Here is a 21,257-nt window from a genome sequence, read left to right on the forward strand (position 1 = left end):
ATCTGATGGCACAACAGGCACCCATGGGCAGCTTGCCAATCCCAAAGCCCAGAACAGAACTCCAAACAAATACAACACTATCCAAACAGTACGCTCTCACTCCAATCAACTCTCAGAACAAACAGGGGGGTATTCCAGAAAGCAGGTTTACTGAAAACCCTGAGTTGGGTAACCCTAAAATGAGGCAACATCTGGGTTTTCCGTTCCAGAAAGAGAGGTAAGGAAAACTTTTGTTAAGTGTCCATGGTAACTAACTCTGTGAACTTATCCCCTGTGGTTTGAAGGAAGATTGGAAACTGAACAGTGTATTTACATAAAGAATGGTCAAAGTAAGGTTAAATAAAATAAACATTTAATAACATTGGAAATGAATGAAATCAATTACAAGGCAAACATGATACAAAATGAAGTTTAACTTACCTACTCTACCATGATTATTGTAAACCAGAGAGAGAAAGCAAGAGGTGAGGAAGGTGGGACAAGCCAGAGTTGAGTAGAAGGTCTTAAGAGATCAAGAGTCCACAGAACAATGCTTCACAATTCGTTTTATTCCCAAGAACAACCAATCACACCACAATCTTGACCATTACTTATCAAAATATGACTAGCAAAGTTACAGTAACTTACACAATGAGGTGTGAGAGCCATCAAGTTGAGATTCCGTCCAGTAACTCCAGATATTAGCATATGAGAGGTGGGGGCAGGTTGACACCCAGCCTTACAAGATCAGACTTTATTTTTCTGCCCTAAGTACACCATCTCTTGGCCAGTGTTTGGCACTTGGTTCATGAGATGCAGTTTGTACAACTCATCTGGTAACTGGGAATACATGAGATTACATTAAATTCCATAGTTCCTCATGCAGAATTCACCTGTGATTAAATGAACATCTCACTGTGTACAGCATCCATGCTCTGTTCAACAGGATCAGAATGTGCAAATCGTTTTCTACTCATAATTTTCATCATTTTAGTGTAACTGACAATTCCACACAAGCCTGTAAATAAAGGAACATGGGGAGAGAACTACCAGTAGCTACCATACATGTAGGCCTCTCTGCATCCATCTCTGCGGCAGCAGTCAATGTCTCTTCATCATCATCATCATCATCATCCTGTGATGAGAGGCATATAGGCTACAATCACAAGCTTATAGGCCTAAGCAAAATATGCATGTTCGTAGTATGTTTTTATATTTAATATAGCATTTAACATGTTAAGTCCACCACTATTTCACCAGTAATAGTGTGGTTAAATGTTCAATGTATGGACTGGTTACTGCATTCAAATGTATGCATTGACTCGGCCAGCAATTGTCTCTGACGCCAATTGTCTCCTATACGCTGCTACAGCCATGTTGCTTTATTGAGGAATATGTGGTCAGATTAACCATAAACACGTATTAACACTTTTATCTGAAGTGTGGGGAAGTAGGACAATGTTTTTTGTCGCTGGGTTGCCATGGTGGTGGATCCTAGTATCAGAGCTCCATTGATGTTGGCTTCATGCCCGCGTTTAACTCTTGAGTGGGCTTACTCCAAGTTGATTTAACTATCAGCTTTATTGGAACCGAAAAGTCGGGGTTTCCCATTTTAGGGTAAATCAACTCAGAGTTCAGGGTTATGTTCACAGTTTGTTGAACACGCTTTCTGGAATACCCCCCGGAACTCAGTGCGTATATATGTTGCCCTTTGAACAGAACACTTGTTTATATTGGTTGGTGTCATAAAGATGAGTGCAGTATAATAGTTTTAGTTGGAAATGGAGTCCAGAAGAATATTGAGACAGACCCTGATCTGTATGTTGTTTCTTACAAGTATTACCGGACTGCATGAAGAAATACTATCACATGTTGGTGAGTGTTTCTAAAGGGCAATGCAGCATCAAACTTTTAAGGAATTAATGACAGAATATATTGCCCATCACCGGGTAAATCTGTTGTTTCAGAGACTAATTTGTATTAGATTGTATTGTTATTATAAAATGAGTTGTTTTATGTAGGGTCATGTACAAAGCTACATCCACTTGTCAGCACTTTTGTCAAAATGCCAGTTGATCATCATAGTTTTTTTTTAGATAGACATGTAGTAAAAAAAAACTATCTAGAAAACTTTTAATATGGTATGCGACACAAGTTATTGACAGTAATTTCTCAGTGTAACATTTGATAACAAGTGATACATTAATTACTGTCTTTGGTTATGTTACCTTTATGGATAGATCAAGTTTTTTTTATATTGCTAACTCCATAGCAATGTTATGAAATTCCATTGCATTTAGGACCGTTTTTGAAAATGGATCAGGCTTTGGTTACAGTTCATAACATGTTACCAGAAGGAGTGGATGTCTTCTACACTTCTGATTACTGCTACAAGGTATCAAGAGTTCTGCGTGTGTGTATACAGTGTATGTGTTTGTGTGTGCATGTGAGAGAGATTAATATTATGTGCATGTGTTTAATGTGAGCATGTGTATTGCTCTTAATTCATTGTGTATCGTCCCAAATAGTGTCTCTACCAGCCCCTGGTCACGTTGAAAAGTGGCTACCAAAATACATCTGTTGTGGTTAGTACCCACTTTGTCCTGACTCTGCAGGTAGAATCCCAAGAGACAAACACACTTCTCTGCAGGTAAACTTGATTCAATGCTGTTCAATGCTGAACATGTATAATGTAAATAGTATAATAAATTATGTGACACCATGTTGATTGAATGGTGGTAATTGCATATACTGGTTTACCATGCCTGTTATTAAGGGTGTTTCTCTATTATTGTTAATTAGTTGCTGGTCTTTAACTATTTGAGTTCTCGATATAGAGCAGGAAATACTGCTGTTGCATTCAATAATTGAATCAGCAATCCATGAGATTATTTACTGGGGTTGGAAGGTGATTCTAACCTGTTTTATGGAACTGAGTGATGTCTTTGTTGAATCTACCTCACTGGGTATTGATCAGAGGCCTTTTGGGGGTTAATAGCAGCTGACACTCCAATAATGATGAAAAGAGTCATTGAGATTTCTGAGTAACATCTTGTTGAAACCTCAGAGGGGATGTCCAACAAAAGGAAACAGTAACCACACTTATAAACAATCACATTTTATGAGACGACAGGGCAGAGCTTTACATTTGGGGGTCACCCTTAAACATGCTCCGAAGGATCTGGTTACACACAACAAGATATTGGGTGTTTTTTCCTCCACGTCAGCTGAGATCTAGTCTTGGGCTTCCTAGATCAATGCAGTGGTCCCTAACCAGACTCAGCCACTATTGATTTCCTTTTGCCCTTAAAAAAACACTCCAAGTGATAGCCAGTATGTCATCCCCCCCTCAAATCAATAACAGCTTGTAATGCACATTTTTGGGATCTGAAACCAGAGCTGGTGATCCTGAAGATGAGACCTGCAGTTATGGTCTGTAACACTAGGTGGCCCTCAAGATCCTTTTATCTTTTATTTTTGGTGGATAATGGAATAGATTGTGTGTAGACTAGAGGAAGATACCTACAAAGGGTAAAAGATCAGATGAATGTTTGCTACAACGCAGTTTGCAATAGTATTCAATTTTTGTTTTATATATATATGGATCTATACAACAGCTTACCACTATCTTGATTAATGACAAATAACTGTTCTGTTGTCATTGTGCCTGTGTCTACTGGATGCCTTTTTGATGATCCAGGTGGAGTCAGCTGTATGAAGAGGCAGGCCATTACTCTGTCTGGGTCCAACAATCCGATTCCTCCAGTAACGCAACCTGCTCACACATTGTAGATACAAGTCCACAAAATGCCTACTTGCGTAAGTACACAAGTGATACATTTTCATTTCATTAATTTTTTTTTTATTATTTATACAACTTGTATTCCACCCCTAATACCTAATATTTACATTTGTAAATAATGAACATGAACTTCATAGAGATAGCCGATGCCAATAATTAAGAAAGGAAAGTAAGTACTAATGTACTTCTAAATCTTGAGAGTAATCCTTAGCCAAATACTTTGATCCTCACAGCTCCTAATTGAATCAGCAAGAGGAGACATCAGCTGTGTTGTACACTTCTATTGAGAGGTAATTCTCTCTCATCTCACGGGACAAGATGTGTATCGATTAGATAAGACAACCTTTCTTGAAAACGGATAAAAGAAAAGCTTTTCAGTTTGTTTTGGAGACTGCTCCTCAAAACAAAGGGGATTGTGGGTAATACATTAGGGAGCGTGGAGGGATTAGTTTGTAATGGGATTTTGAAAGCGTCTTTTTCCATAGTGTACACTCAACGTACCAATATTGCAGATTATGTTGTAGATCAGACTTTTAAGGCCAAGTAGCCATTATCTAGCAGATATACCGTCAGTAGGAGCGCACCCCCACTGTATGATGAGCTTCCATTAGCTTCAGTGTCCGGTGATTATACTTAGGCTGTAACTAATGGTCTGGTCATCAGAATCAGCTAAAGGCACCAAGAACAGGTTAGAATTGCCACACAGAATGCTATTTCAAAGTTAACTGTAATCTGCGAAGAGATTTTTTGCCGATGGGTGTGCCAATATGTTATAAAATATAAATTTGACACAATATTTTGCTCCAGTATGTTTTGGACTTTCAAGCCGGTCTTTAACATTGTTAGGACTGAATGATGTATTAAACCACAGGCCACAAATCACCTGAGTGAACCACAATTCTTACAGAGATGTTTCAAGATGCTAGTGACCACAATTGAATATACATTTAACTGAAAAACTATAATGTATGAATTAGAAATGCAATACAGGAGACGTGATATTTTCATTAGGGTATAAAGCGATTTTGTTAAACCAATTGTTCTAGAATTTCTGTCTTTCATACCACATTTCTGTCAGGAATTGTGTGTATGCCAGAGAAGCTGTACTGTACACACATCCAGCCTCCATGTTTTGAGAGGTTTATGAGTTTTTATGAGTGGTGAGTATAGAGGGTTAGACTTTTCAAAGGTGATTAAATGGCCAGTCTTTGTTCAGAGTAGATGTCATAGTGTGCATTCAACCAAGGTTAAAATAAATGATTTTTGTTTGTTTTTCCACACAAGACAAACAGAGAGCACCTTGTTTCCTGTTTCCTCCGCTTTTATGCGAGTGCACATGTAGGTGGCTCCTTTTATATAGATTGATTTATACAATTTTAACCTTTATTTTATAGTTGCATTATCAGCATCTTTCATCATTGTGGATGTGATTGGATTATAATCATGTCTCAGTAAAATCTATCCTATAGTGTATATTTAGAAAACACTCATAAGACAAAACAAGTCATAAACGTGGTTTATTTTGGCTCTTTGAACTGCTTTTGAAAGATGTTATATGGCTAGTCTGGCTCCACCGTGCCATACATCCCCAGACATACAAACCTAAACCCCTGGAGCATATTACATCATTGATTCCTTCAGGCAGTTCTTCACATGCACTCCATCTTTGTTTTCCTGTCGTATTGCAGAGTTGCCTTAAAGAATGTCCCTTCTTTATAACTTGAGGCTTAGATTACCTCGATTGACTTCTCTGTGATGGATTGGTCTAGCGTTTTCTATTAGGGTTCTGTCTGTCCCCTGAGGGATCCCCCTGTGACAGAGTCTGGGTGACGGAGAGCCACAGGGGAGCATGGAGACAGGCGGTGGGAAGGATAACGTTTAAGGGGCTGGAAGTGGTAGTCAGTACTCTTATCCTTAGTCAGGTGACATTTGGTAGAAGATGCCTGGCACAGACTTCTAGACTCATTGTCAACTTTACAACTTGGCTTTGGTATTCTGTTCAATTCCGTGAACAAATGTAACTTCTAAAGACCGTAATGTGACAAGACAATAATGTGACAACTGTTCCTTTTCATGTGCTGTGCAGCTCTTTTGGTATCAGTTCTTCTCCTAGCCCTCCTCTCTCTCTTCTGTGTGACTGCACCCTACTGCTACAGGTAATATGACTATTTCTTCATTTATTAGCATATGTTTAGCATCATGACTATGGTGGCACAGCTCATTGAGGCTGGAGCAATGTCAAGGTATTTTAACTGGCATGCTCAGACAAGTAGAGCTTTTCTCTTTCCATTACAGGAGACGCTGTATGACAAAGTTGATCAAGCGTATGTGCTTGAAAGGTCCAAAAAACTCAGTGGATTGTGTAAGTATATAGTAAAGTGTTTCTTTGGTTAAGAGAGAGTTACTCGGATCAATACGAACAATCACTAGCTTACTTTTCTAGGTCCTAAGTCAAAGTAGGATGCCCTGACTTTAACTCAAATTAGCACTTACTAGCCTTATTTCTATAATTGATTACTATATAAAAATATCCTTTAGTCCTTTGCAATCAAAATGTAAGGTTACATAGATCTTCCAAATACATTGTTTTGTTTGAATAGCTTTCAGTGAGTTATTATGCAAAGGTCGAGAGGCATCTGAAATTACTTTAGGGCTCCAGTCATCAAGCTATTTGAGAGAGGGTAATAGAATGATTGATACAAATGTTATCAGATCCAGTGGTACAGCTAGCAGACATTCACTGGGGTGATAGATCAAGAATTGTATATGTCCTCTTGTCTAGCTTAACGACGTAGGCTGCTGTGTATTTTTGGTGAGCATGAATAGCTCCTCTCATCTTCCAGAGGAAGAGATCTCTGTCTTCCATATGCCGGCTTAATGGCAGTCAGATCCATCACAGGGAATTAGTACTGGTGTCTTCCTGCTCTGGCTCCTCAGACTGTGTGGGGGCCAGGGAGCCAGGGAGGCCAGGGAGCCAGGGTAATATAACTGAGAGGGCAGCAGGCCAGAGTCATCCACATCCCACCCTCAGAAAACAGTGAGGAGGAGGGGCCAACCATCACCACAGGAAGAGGAAATGTAAAGATACTCACTCCGGCACTCACATAGGGCTCTCAAATAGTTATTAACATGTCACAGCGTTTCAAGACAGGTTTGTGTTACTACGGAGGGGTTATAGAGCGTTATTGAAGGCAGATCATATGTGTCATGTGAAAAATGGTTGAAATGTGTAAAGCATTGGCTGAAATCTTTTTGTTCAGGTTGAAACACAGAATGATGGGACTGAGGCAGAGGCAGAGGCAGAGGCTGCCAGACCCAAACAGACACGTCTACGCTCACTGGACACTTTCAGAGGGTATGTACTGTACTGTACATAATGAACAGTACTGTTTATTTGTCGATCACCACATTCGGTGTGTTTACATGCCGATTGATTTTAGGCTAATCATAGGCATGCTGAAGATGTACAGGCCACAGTATGTATTGTATAATGCCTGATTATAAGGGTCACAGTCTGGTCACATGCTCACTTGAGCCTTTGTCATCCAGGCAATAGCTTTGGGCATGATTTCTAATATCTCTTCTGTCTATGGTTTGGAACAGCGTATTTCTGTTGGACAGGAGTGATGTGATTTAATCTGGGGTCCCTGCTGGCCTTAATTGTGGCCTCGGGGCAGACAAAAAGCACGCCTCTCTGGAAACAGGAAGCTGGTGTGGCTCTGACCTACCCTTGCCAAATAATTGATATAATAATACCTTCAACATATCAGCACACATTCGTTTAGCTATGGATCTAGATCCTAACTGAATTGAGAGAGATTTTGAAGATGGGTTTTATTATTCGAGAGACATTGGCAAAACAAACATCCTCATATCTGCACTCTTCATTTTACACAAAGGTGTAGACATGATTTGACCATTTTTATTTTAAGTTGAACATATATCTGCAGAAGTAATAACTTTAAATCCAATCCCCAGGCCTTCTTAATTTGGTTTGTATAGATTTGTATCACTTTACAGTGAGGGTTAGGGTTGGTCTTTGGATGGACTCTACAGCATGATAAACTTCTCAAGGTAAAACACCTGAGATTCTTGTCAAACCTTACTGCAGATTGTATTCCTCTGGGATTACAAATATTAATTAATGTTCTGTAGTGGTTCCTGTTCCAGAAGTCTAATACCTTTCAACATGCTCAATCAAAGTGTGACTCAGTCTCAAGATTAACGTTGCCGGCACCTCAACCAAGTGAGTTACGATCCATATCCCAATAAGCAACAACTTTCTACGGAAGAAAGAAGCATCAGTCATCTGGCATGAGTGGTGGCACATTTCAGAGGCCAGAGGGTTTTCTTCTGAGCTGAAAGGCTTTTCAGCCCATTCCTCAGAGTCCCTGGACATGATCTATGGAGAATAGTAGACTTTGTTTGCATTTTAATTTTTCTAAAAGGATCTGGATTTGAATCTTGTGGCACAGCTAAAAACCTGTCAACAGTTACAGTTCTGTTGAAGATTACATATTCTGAAAAAGTTGTTATGTAAACAAGAAGCAACAGCAATTATAGTCTAACAGGAATGTGTCAGGTGTGCATGTAACACTAGGTGGTTGAGTAAATTCACATATTTAGTCAGGCTTAGAATCTTGATAATCATCTGGACCAGTCATTCTGTTTTCAGTCATTCTGACCGGTCAACATAGATGTTTTGGCAACAAACAAAAAAAATCCCCCTAGTAAGGTGCTATATAGCAGTACTACAGAGAATCTGAAGAACTTCACTGTTGTCACTGTAGTGACGAATGGGTGTATTTGCTTCCATCTGAATGAAGATACACACTTGTGTGTCTTCAGATTTGTGTCTGTGTGTGTGTGCTTGGGGGGTATGCATATTGGCTCGTTCTTCTTTAATAGGCCTTTGGAAATGATAGCGTCTGATTAAAGTCTCGTATCAGCAGGTTGGGGATAAAAGGAGCAGTAATGGCTTGGTGTACCTCCTAATTGAATCCGTCCAGAAAAACAAGGCAGGCCTGAAAAAGATACAGTGCACCTTATCAGACCACTGATTCTCGAGGAGGTTGTTGTAATTTCCTTAAGGTTGTTAAAGACTACCAGATGTTTTACTTCTCAGACCGAACTACCCATGAATCAAACACGAAAAATGTGAATTTTATGACTGATGAAAAGGGAGGAGCTCTTAGTGCAGCACAGTACAGCTCAGCTCTATACCTATTACCTGCAGGCACAATCAGTTTGTGCAGTGTCATGCAACCATTTTCTGTTTTGTGATACAAACAACCTTTCAACAAGCAGCTGATTCAGTTTAGTACTCCATCTTGTATGCTATGTTTCAGTGGCTTCAGCTTGCACTAAGAAATAAGTGTATCATAAATTAGAACCCAAGTGTTTAGTCAGCACTCCTGCATGAGGAGATCCAGAGGACAAGTGTTCATTTCCTGAGTGATTCATAATGCTTAGATGGCAGTACCTTGTGTTTGCTATGTGACTGAACATATACTTTTGTCCTGATCTCTTGATCTCTGAGTCACAAGTTATGTCCGTATTAATGGCATTGGATTGAATAGATGCAATGCAGCACATTTTGTTCAGTATTTCATGGCTTCACCAATCAATATCTACAAACAATTATGTAACCAATCTAATGCTAATTACATTTCTTCAAATATAATTTAACATGAAGACAATAATAATAATACAAATGTATTTAAAGAGCAGTGTTTTGTTATGTTTTATAGATTTTCCCTGACAGCCATGGTGTTTGTCAACTATGGAGGTGGAGGCTACTGGTTCTTTGAACATGCACCATGGAATGGTAAAGTATAAGACTGATGCTACTCCTACTTGTGAAGACAACGCTTGTAGTGACCAGTAGAACACACTGTAGTTCAAAGCCATCTAATGTTTTTTCTATGGCAGCATTTATGAAGTCACGTCATGATTCTCCTGCCTGCATTAACAATGGTAAACAAACACATGCTCATATAACCAGTCCCATGTGACGTAATTCCTTATCTGGGCCAAGTCACCTCCCACTGATCCATACAGTACTGGTAACTAACAAGAGGGAAAAGAGGAGGGTTGGATAGCCCATTTTAATGGAGACAAAATGCATCTTTGCTGGTATTTAAAGATGAACTCAATATAGGCTTTATAATAGCCACTTCATCACATCCACAGAACTATTGATTTTAGAGAATAGTTGATGGATTCTGATATTACTACAAGACCGCTACTGTCATACAGTTGGGACGTTTATAAATCACTCACCACTCAAAAACTTTAATGCGAAAACTGTGTTTTTAACGGTAATGAAAAAATTATTAACAACACACTAAGTCTGATTTAGGGCTGCGGTTAATTTGTTTACAATTAGTTTATTTTTGTCTATTTGTCCATCTATCCGTCCGTGTGTCTGTCTGCTGACCTGTGTGACCTAAATGCATGACTCTGTTTCACAGGTCTGACTGTGGGAGATCTTATGATGCCATGGTGGGTTGGCAATTCTTTTTTCAGCCCTGGTCAATGATTAGCACTGCAATCATGACACAATTCAATGCTATTTAATAAAACTATTCATTAACAATGTGTTGCCTTTCCGACCTGGAAAAAAGTGCACAGTTGCCATTGAATAACACTAATCTGTGTTAGTTATTTGGATGTTTCCTAATGTTTTCCCTCAGGTTTGTGTTCATCATTGGAACATCGGTGGTATTGGCCTTCAGCTCCATGCAGAGAAAAGGAGTCGCCCGAGTGCAACTGCTACGTAAGCTCACCTGGAGAACTGTGGTCCTCATGATGATCGGTTTCTGTTTTCTCAACTACTCTCCAAAGGACGGCCCATGTAAGTACACACCATGTCAAATCCATGTAGGTACTACCTGAACCTGTGGTTATGTCAAATTGCTACCAAATATTCCACCAAACATTTTAATGACTTGAAAAATGAATTACTTTGGATCGTTTCGCATGACTTGTCTTAAATATCTTTATATTCTGTTATGAGCCAAAAGTTGAGTTTCTGATATCAACTATTTCATTTGATCAAGCATTTAGCCTTGGAGACAAAAGCTCTTCAGTTAATAATGAAGTCTGATAGTGGGCAGTGCCAGTACCTGACTGGGACATGACAGGGTTAAATAAGGGAAGCTGTCAGAAAAGGCCAGAGTTATTACTGTCCACCAAAAGCCAGGGTGGGTGCCTTTCACACATTAGCCAGCCCCAGTACTAATGGACCTTCCTGGGAGGATGTCTCGGTAACCAGGTTAACAAAAATATTGTTATTCTGTGCAAAGGCAAAATACAACATCAGGGGACGTTTAACAGAGGCGGATTGGGCAATACAACCCCTGCAGTAATGGACAATTACAGCAGATAGAGTTACATAGAACCAGCTGAACGGGGAGGCTGTGTAACCTCTCATAATGGGGTGATGACTTTTACCATAACTGCTGGTTTGTCCTGATTCTCCGAGGACGTCATTGGCACCTCCTATGTTTAATCTAATAAAGGACTGTACTTTTCCATATTCTGAACTTCTCTCATGTCAAATGTGTCACAAGACTACATGATTAGGTTCCTAACATGTTGATTTGTCCAAGGTAATATCAACAAAAACATTTTTTAGATCCAGCTGTATTAAGTTGATCTGTTTCCATATATCAGCTTGCTTCATGAGGTCATAAATAGGTAATTCGTCCCTTAATCTCTCATATTATTTTATATAATTCTATTTTGGAATCAGTCAGTTGAAAGCGAAACTAATAGTTAAACATGGCAAAGTCAGCTGCTATGGAAGTTGAATTGTGAGACATTTAAATGCTATACTTTAACTAGCAGCTTTAACAAACATAGGCCATTAGCCATTTAAATCGCGTTTTTCTTTCCTGTGAAAAGAGACATTTCCCCTTCTTATTTGATTTGTCAGGATCAATTATTAGGATGATATTGTTTTTACAGCACTTTGTCCTCAAAGAGGTTTTCAATTAAGTAATGTACAGATTACAATCAATCCTTTAACCCTAGGCCATTCCCATCCTCCACAATTTGTCGCGACCAGAAGATAACAGAATCTTTGATTGGCTTTCCACTTCCCTGACACATACCTCCACATCCGAAGACTGACACCATTTCCTCCCATATTGGCCCTAAGCGTTCACTTTCATCCTCCCTCAGGGAACAGTGTACTTGTGGCCTCACATCTGTTCCAATGGACGTTACTATCAGTTTCCTGTATGATCACTTGCTGAAGTCATCTAAAATAGTTTCACACAGTTTTGAAAATACTTTATTAAATGTGTCCTGTACTGTAGCCATGCATATTTCTTGTAAAGGTGTGGAGCTTTTGTGTGTTTATTTAGTATCTTGGTCCTGGCTGAGGGTTCCTGGAGTTCTGCAGCGTCTGGGCTTCACATACTTTATATTGTCCCTCATGGAAACTTTCTGGGGCCAGAAAGAAATCCCAATGAGGAAGGTGAGCCCCTTTTCTCACCATGTTCTCATCTCTGATTCTGTTCAAGGAACCAATTTAAACATTGCAGGAATTGACTGAATGTTTTTTCAATATCTTTTCACCTTTTAGAATCCTTGGTGGAGCCCTGTCCAGGATGTGGTCTTGTATTGGCCTCAGTGGGTCTTCATTCTTCTCCTGGAGACTGTCTGGCTCTGTTTCACTTTCCTATTGCCTGTTCCCAACTGCCCCGTGTGAGTCAAACCTGACATAATACCAAGCATTCCTATCATGCTATATTTTTGGACAACATCCAAGAAACCAATCATTTAGTGATTTGTCATTTAAATTACCACCCAGGCAAGATGGCAGTGGGGAATCTAAAGATTTAATCTATTTCTACATGCTGTGGTGATCTCATACGTATGTGGCCAGACAGTAGACGGGTTGCATGCAGTGGCTGGGATGGGGTTTGTGTGCTCCATGTGTTGCTGCTGTTATGAGCCATTGTGATTTATGGCTCTGAGGTGGACGCTTCACAGGGCATAATTAGCCAATCTGAGTCTGTCATGTGCAATAAGAGGGGCCGAGGCAGAGGATCCATCTTCCACTCTCTCTCTCTTTTTCTCTCTCTCTCTCTTTAACCCACATGCTCTCTCTTTTTTAACTTTCTCTTTTCTTAATTTTCATGACCCCGCATGGCCATAGTAAGGAAGTTGATGATAGTATGGTTTAATGGTGAGAGAAAGTAACACCAGCATTTCTGTTTCTCCTATGTTCCCTTAAAGGGAAGATATATTGGCCTATGATGGGATGAGGATGGGGGAGGATGTGATAGTAGACAGTATCATTTATCTAAAACTTTTGTTTCCCCAAAGAGGTTATTTGGGTGCTGGTGGAATTGGGGATGATGGCCTCTACCCTAACTGTACTGGAGGGGCAGCAGGATACATTGACAAGTGGTTACTGGGAGACAACATCTACCGTTATCCAACATGCAGGGTAAGGTTGAGTACTTTCCAATTAGACTTGCTCATTACTTCAGGAAAGTCAGAAAGTCATTAAGTGATTAGATTAGCAGAAATATATGCCAATATGTAGTCATTTTTGTCCTTTGTTTGTCAGGAAATGTATCGTACGACAGAGCCGTTTGATCCAGAGGGGGTTCTGGGAACCATCAACTCTGTAGTCCTGGGATTTCTGGGCATGCAAGTAAGCTGAGCTTATGTTTAGTCAATCATTTTTTATCCATTCATTTCTTGCCTACATTTTCCATGATTTTGTCCTAACTGGAAAAGTAAAATGTATTCTCACAGGCAAAATTATTTTCAGTTAAATTTTGAATTATTCTTTTGAAAATCTAATTCAGATTTACTGTGTATTTTGACACCAAGTTTGAGCCAGTGCCACAATAATGGTTCGGTTAGGGAGATTTTCCTGCCTGGTAACAGCACAGCTGTTCTTCTTCATTGACACCTCATGTCCCCTCAAGGTTAGGACAGCGCTTTGGGTTCTCAGGAGAGATTGTTTATAATGGCACACAAACTTTGATGGTGACTCTGTTGCATCATGAAACAGTTTTTGGGGTGGGAAGTTGCTATGCACAACCAACCACATTTCTGAATTCCCGGTGGGCGGTTAGCGCTGAGCTCTTCCATCAGCGAGTCTTAGATGACACACCAGGTGTCTGCTGCCCTTGCCTGTGTTTGCCCATGCTAATGTCCTCAGCTGAGACATATTCATCATCACCAAATTAATCAGAGAGTGTGGGTGACTTTAACACCACATCTGGCACTGCAAAATAAGTGAAATATGAGCGCTCTGTCAGGGACGCAGTATTCACATCCACGTCCACAACAATCTCTATTTAGCTCACCCAATACAGATAAATGAATAAGCTGATTGTTAGTGTTTATCAGATTTCTTGTTCAAAGTTTTAGATATGATTAAGTGACCTAAATATCCTGTTTTGTGATAATCTATGTCACTTTCATCCACAGGCTGGAAAAATTCTACTTTTTTACAAGAAAATGAATGTCAGCATCCTTTCCCGATTTATAATATGGGCCATCATTCTGGTAGGTAGCATCTTTCATATCTAGAAAGAAAATACTGGAAGCTGGATGTGGTAGCCATTATTTGAAACTCTGTCTTTCCAAGTATTTATATTTTTTTATTTCGTAGATGCTCATATCCAAAGAAACGTAAACAGTGCATATTAAGTGCAGCAGAAAATCAAGGACTAGTGCACAGTTCTATCATAATGTCTTCCCCCTGAATTTCTGGCCTTTGAACTAATTACAAATGCCACCTTGTGCCACCTGAAATGTAAAAAATAGTTTAGACTAGACTCATTTGTTTTGCATCAACTGATCAATGAGTCTTAGCTGCACAAAGTTCTAATAAGCCGTTCTTTGTGATATAGGTATGTGATTTCAGTGCATGTTCCAACCACACCACCATGTATGGATGAGTGTTTCCGGGCAGACATAAGTATCCAGAGACCCAGGGGATAGCCTCTGCCTCTTAATGCTTATGTGACTCTCATGTGTGGTTTTAGAATGTAAAAAGCCTGCATATTGGTTACATTGAGCTCTAACATGGCAGAGCTCATGTTCTCCCATCCGTTCATGGCTAAAGTCTGTCCAAAGACTCAATAAATAGAGGTAGACCAAACAGATGATTTGATGCAAGAGATAAACCAAAGTCCTGCTCTCCTAGTTGCAGCTTATTCTGGGCCTGAACACTGGTGTTCATTCATCTAAAAAGGGTATTGTGTAGCTTAGATTGAACTGAATCATGTAAGCAAGTATGGAGGGGAGATTTGTTTTGGACTACCACTCATTCTGGGTGGTCTCAAAACAAATAGAGGCACAGGCTGGCTGCTATTTCATTTAGGCGGGCACTCGTCCCACAGGGAGACGCTAAGTGTTATGTGAGACGCTGACCCATCATTGCATCTGAAGACAACAAAAGGGAGGCAATCCACTCATAAGATCACAACACAACAACACAAATTCTATATAGTGATTATATATTTTGCCAAACTTTATGTGACCTACTGGTATCACATAATCTTTTGTGAGAAGCAGACCTCAGCCATTGGGTTTGATGGAGGATTTGTTTGTTTTGGTGGCAGTAATCCGGATATCTGCACCCAGTGACTATGCGTGCTGATGGAGAGGAGTTAGCTGGAAGAAAACAAGCAGGCCAGTAGACTCAGGATGGTGATACAGACGGCAGATCTACTTTTGCACAGCATATTTATTTACCGAATTACTTTGTAATATTGATGTTGATCACCAGGTTGGATAGAAACACTACATTATAATTGCATGCTGACACCTTTATAGAAGAAGTGTGTTCAGATGTTTTAGGAATCACCCCATCAAAGGCCATAGAATGGGTCTCCTAATGTTATTAGTCTCAATGCCTATGACAAATCTCTCCATTATGTTTCTTATGCTGAATCTTATTGAGTATTATTGTAGTGCGAGTAGCTTCGGGGAACTGAAATAAATTAGATCCATTTTGGTCTTCCCAGAGGCAAGAATGAAACCACCTTGATATATTATTGTACATTATTATGTACCATTAGGCTTTTACCAGTCAGTGTATATGCTCCTAGAATTTCCATGTCATCCCTAGTCTGCACTGCAGAGATGACTTAAATCCTGCCGTACTGGACTGTAGCCTACCAAATGCTAGAGGTGTTCCCAACAAATTAGTGGCAATCAAAAGACAATGGATGAGAAATCAATGCATCAATTGTTTAAAAAAAACCTGCAAATTGATTCAAAAAACTGCAAATTCATATAGTTTCTGAAGTGTATGAGATCTGTTCAGATATTTCCTTGTGCCACTTTAGATAAGGTCAGGGTTAAGTTCTTTTGCAATCGTTTTGTCAGGAGTCTCTCTGGAACCAAAATTATATTGTTCCATTTTTATGTGGAGAGACTTTGTTGTTTGTTGACTTTTTCTGATACGGTAGATTTCCAGTTCAGCCTATTTACAGTCAAATAATGGAACCAGAGTTAAGTGTCTTCCTGAACAAGTTTAGTGAAATTTTTAAAGTGATTGACCAGCACTTGATATTGACTTCTCTAATAAGATTCAGCCTTCGAGGGGAGGTTTGGAGCTGCGCTTGAGCAGCCTCTTGTATTCAAAATGTGCTCTTGACATTAGCGGTTACCCTTGGTAAGCCAAGGAGCTAACAGCTGCAGCCAGACAACCACAGCACTTGGCTACAGACAGACAAACAGACAGAAAGTAAGACAAACAGACAAACACATTTGACTAAAAAAGACCAGACCATCTGCACTGTAGCAGTGGTGTTGTTTTGGCATGGCTGCCATGGGTGCTGGTGCTTTGATATTCTGGGGCTGCCATGCGTCCTCCTCCTAATAAACAGCAGCCAGAGTTAATTAAAGCCCAACGATCAGGGCCTGGGAGTGAGAGATTGAAATTGAGCGATTGCCCCACATACCAGCAACGTCCCACATCCTGCCTGCATAGCCTGGAGACTCAATCTAGCCACAGCCAGGCTATTTCCACATCATCGATTCTGTCATCTATACAAATGATGGATATCCACCTAACAAGCATGGTGTTTGGGTTCTGATCTATTGTATGGTGTTTATGACAGGAACACAGAAGACTTTCTCTAAAAAAAACAAAGCCATTCAAAAAGAATTATGTACTGTAATAAGGATTGTAATTGACCATTATACTGAAGCACATGCACACTGTACATTTTGTTAAGTGATTGAACAGATGTATGTAAATTTGGCCATAAATATTTCCACCTTTACTTGGAGCATCAGGAATCTATTTACTGTGAATAGAAACCCAAATCTTGAATTTAAAGTTTACTGTAGAACTGATGGGTTTGCAGTTTGTTTGTTTGTGTAGCTGAGACTTGAGGGACCTTTTTGATCAGAGTCTCCGATAATCGGTTTATCTTCCTGACTTGCTTGATTCTGTTGGCCCATGTATTTTTGCAGCCCAATACTGCTTGCTTTATCGCCCTGCATTGATTTGAAATCTGTTTCATTTCCACCCTCAGGGAATCTCCACAGCCATCCTTACTAAGTGCACGCAAGACGAAGGATTTATACCTGTCAATAAAAACCTTTGGTAAGTGCTTCCTGACCCTCTAAATCCAGCCACTTTCCTCACAAAAGAAAGGATGAGTTTCCAGCAGACACAAATCATGATCTGCTAAAACACGCGTTTACTTACCTCTAACGACACATACGACTGTAAATAATCACCCTGGCTGTCGGGGGTGTGATGTAGAAGGGTGATACATTCTCCAACAGGGTCACTCTTCCTCACAGCCAGGTGAATAGAGGGAATAGAGATATTTTATTTTCCCTATCCCACCGCCCATCACAACAGGAGAACCTCTCCCCGCTGATGGAGACTGAGTGGAGTTCTGGGAAGCAAAACAGCAGCATGCTTATGTACAGTTCATTCACATTTAGACTAAACAGAGTACACTGTATACTTATTTAGTTAATGCCTTTATGGTTGCTTCATAATGATAACATAGTGTCATAATTCTACACAAATATTCAATCAATTTTTTCATAGTGATTTGGTATGAAATACAGTATGATTATGGAGGCACAGATTTTATAGCTGTTGTATTTCTTCCATAATCTCCCTGTACATTACATGAATCAGTTTAATGCTTTGTCAGGCATAATACAATTTCTTCGATGATATGTAAGCAACTTCTCTGATGTCCCACAGGGGCTTCAAGATAGCCGTGCTCATCCTTCCACATTACCTGCACTGGCTTTATGGGCAGTTCATCATGGGCATATTGAGCTCTTGAGTATGACTCCCTGCCTTCATGTCTAAAAGTAATTAACTCCCAGCCAAGAGTCTTTTTTGGCCCCACTTCAGATAAGATAAAAGATGCTGCCCACCGCAAGGCTCTGGGATGCAGCCATTTTACATTAGATGATATAACATCAAACATTCTTGCACTTAGTAACAGACAGGGACATGACTCGCTGGCAGGGATTCATGGGGCATGTGCCAAGGATCCAATATGGAAGCTAATGCTTTATACTGGCCGGCCCTACTGTAGTTATGCACCTGCAGCACTGGGAAATATCAGTGTGTAGTTGATACTGGCCTGCCTAATGCCTTTGAAAACTTTCTGCTGATCACAAAAACTTTGGAAATCAAGTTTAGAGAAGTTAATAAGAGGACTGTTCTTTACGTTGTGTGCTCCTAGGTCTCTGTCCTTTGTGACATGCACAGGATGTTTCTCCTTCCTCCTGCTGGGAGCCATGCACTTTATAATGGACATCAAGGGTTGGTGGGGTGGCCAGCCTTTCATATACCCAGGTGAATTGCAAAGGCATTGACAATGACGTAGAACAGAAGCAATTACTAGAATAAGAAACCATAAACAAAATGTCTTTCAACTGTCAATGGATTTTCTCTCAATTTATTGTCTGCGTTGTGATCTTCAGGGATGAACTCCATATTTGTGTATGTGGGCCATGCCCTCCTGGGTTCCTATTTTCCCTTCAGCTGGGAGATGCGTTTCCAGCAGAGTCACTGGGAGCACCTGTTCCAGGGCCTGTGGGGCTCATCTCTCTGGATCCTTGTCGCATACCTGCTGTACAGGAAGAGATTCTTCCTCAAAATCTGATTGCTTGACTGACTCCACTCTGTACATGCCTTGTTTGGTCTTGTTATCTGGCATCTATGTCAGACCTCGAGAGATGTATGCTCTTTGTTGTCGAATAACGCTGTATAGTGAAAATGTATCAAATCTGTAAAAAAGCACAGTGGACTATTGCATGTGGGTGAATGTTTTTACACAAGTGACACTATCATATCTAGCATTCCACAGCTCAATTACTGAAAAAGGTAGACGTGATTCAAGAAGATGTCTGATTTACTGTCGTCCATGGACACCCATTGATGTTTTATTTGGTGTCAGTTGTGTTAGGCACTGAATAGAGTGATTAAATCAAATATACTGAGGTGGTACTTAACAAATTAGAGTGAGGGATTCTGCGACACCATAGTGGCCATTATGTGTCTGTTGCCATGGCCACGCCTCCTCTCTTCAAAAGAGAGTGTACCATCTGCTCTCAGAGTGACAGCCCTTTAATAGGGGTCAAGATGGACAGTGTCATAAATATGACCAGCATCTTTTGCACTCATACTAATGTAAAAATTTGGAAACCATGCATCCGCTTTGCCATTTGATAACCACATTCTGCTCCCAAAATGATACTACCAGAAACTCACATCCACTTATATTTCACTTTTCTTTTTTTTTTTACTTTTCTTTCAGTTGTTCCATCTTTCTATTGCATTACCAGAGACAGACATCTGATTGAATCATCTCACCTTGGAAGCATCTCTATGACATCCACTATTTGAACATTAGCTACACTCACGCTGTTTTATAGGGTTTTTGCACTCTAAAGCTTTTGGTACTGCCGGTACACAGTGTAAGTTGTTTCCATTATAGGAACATCCTGCTCTATCAAACAATGCTCAAGATTCTACAAATGTTTACTACTTCAACAGAACAATTAATTCAATATGTCCCTTTTCACCAGAATAGATGCTAAGTAGCATACTGTAGAAGGTTTGGTACGTTTTAGTGAAATTGTTAATGTCCCTATCTCTATAATCATGTCTGAGAAGAAGCTGGATGCCATTCACTTTACAAAAATCCAAACCATTAGATGAGATTGTGGCTAAACTTGTCATGAGAGTGTTACCACATTTCCTTGTTCGCATTGATTTCCATCGACCAGATGTCTCAGGATACCTATAGTCTGACATATGGTAACTTTAGCTGTGTTAAAAGTTTCTAGCGGAGGCGAGTCATATCAGTATTTTATATCACATGTACTTTCCATTTCCCTTTGTGTAGTGTTCTCACTTTCCTGGTAATGCAATGACAAAGACATCCAAGTGTTTCATTTATTTAAAAAATCGATTTTTTAAAATAAAATTCCTACCAGAAAATAAATTGCAATGTGTATCTATTAGTATCATTTTACATTTGATTATCTTGTATTTGTGTAATGACATTGCAAACGTTTAATTTAAGCGGTTAATTGGTCACCCCTGTTATAGTCGTGTGACCAAACATGTAGGGTTTCTGTATTGTACAGTATTTGCTCCATGTTTCACCTGGCTCCATTACATATTACAATGTGCACCTGAGCCTAGGAGTATCTGGTGTAACCAGGGTCGTCAAACTGGGGGGAAACGTGGGTCTGACAACCCAGGGCCCCAATGGAGATGGGGCCCTCGAAAAGCTTGGAATGAAAATTTGTTGAATGAAAAAACAGACCAAACCAAAATGGGGGAGGGGCAAAGTCCAATATCTTCATGGGGCAACAGATTCTTAGCGGCGCCCCTGTGTGCAACTTATGTGTAAGGAATACATAGTGGTCCCTTTCAACTGGATACAGTACCTTTAATTATCTAAGACCTCTACACATGAGAGCAAACCATCAATGTTTCTGAAATCTGAAATATTGACATGCTAACAAAGAATATCTGGTTGATTGTATGTATTATAGTTGTAATAGTTGTTGATTGCTCTAACTTCCCATGAGTGTGCTCTGGTGTTTTGCTACCCACACTGACATTGATTGTAGTGATTGTTGTGTGATTGACTGGTGCCCTGCCCTGAGGGCAGAGTAATGCATCACTCCAAAGAAGCCAAGATAATCAGCCGGCCTGGGAGGTTTCCCACACTTAGAGGCAGCCTTCAACCCTGCGAGCACTCCCCAGTCTGAGGATAACCACTGGTCTTGGTCACACACACTGCAGACAAAGCACAGCTTACAAGCACAGGCTATAAAAGATGAGTCATTTTGGGTTTCATTAACGTTGTTGCTCTACATGGTAGTTATTATAATATGATACCAGAGAGACAATATGCCTCTTGGTTGTGAGATATCAGGTCTACACTCCAATCTTTTGGAACACCAATATTCACCAACTGAGTTGGACATT

The 21,257-nt window shown here is 40.0% G+C and overlaps 1 protein-coding gene across 1 annotated transcript; it reads left to right on the forward strand.

Moving 5' to 3' along the window:
* The first annotated feature begins 135 nt into the window (after positions 1–135).
* On the forward strand, positions 136–20,239 carry si:dkey-192p21.6 (uncharacterized protein LOC565246 homolog). Its single transcript, XM_047029522.1, has 19 exons — positions 136–217; positions 2,280–2,374; positions 2,508–2,629; positions 3,680–3,798; positions 5,868–5,937; positions 6,077–6,143; positions 7,042–7,136; positions 9,532–9,608; positions 9,713–9,757; positions 10,255–10,285; positions 10,477–10,637; positions 12,154–12,266; positions 12,375–12,496; positions 13,121–13,244; positions 13,368–13,454; positions 14,243–14,320; positions 17,308–17,378; positions 18,493–18,605; positions 18,734–20,239. Exons 2-19 carry the CDS (start codon positions 2,294–2,296, stop codon positions 18,913–18,915), a joined length of 1,758 nt encoding a protein of 585 aa, XP_046885478.1. The 5' UTR covers positions 136–217; positions 2,280–2,293; the 3' UTR covers positions 18,916–20,239.
* The last annotated feature ends 1,018 nt before the right edge of the window (positions 20,240–21,257 follow it).

This window comes from Hypomesus transpacificus, chromosome 11, assembly GCF_021917145.1.
Source record: "Hypomesus transpacificus isolate Combined female chromosome 11, fHypTra1, whole genome shotgun sequence".
Classification (NCBI taxonomy): Eukaryota; Metazoa; Chordata; class Actinopteri; order Osmeriformes; family Osmeridae; genus Hypomesus; species Hypomesus transpacificus.

Bases quoted from the DNA above. Each gene is read 5' to 3' on its own strand.
- si:dkey-192p21.6 (XM_047029522.1), top strand. From the start codon at position 2,294: ATGGATCAGGCTTTGGTTACAGTTCATAACATGTTACCAGAAGGAGTG. The intron at 2,375-2,507 runs GTATCAAGAGTT...CGTCCCAAATAG, and splicing joins CTTCTGATTACTGCTACAAG to TGTCTCTACCAGCCCCTGGT. The intron at 12,267-12,374 runs GTGAGCCCCTTT...TTCACCTTTTAG, and splicing joins AAGAAATCCCAATGAGGAAG to AATCCTTGGTGGAGCCCTGT.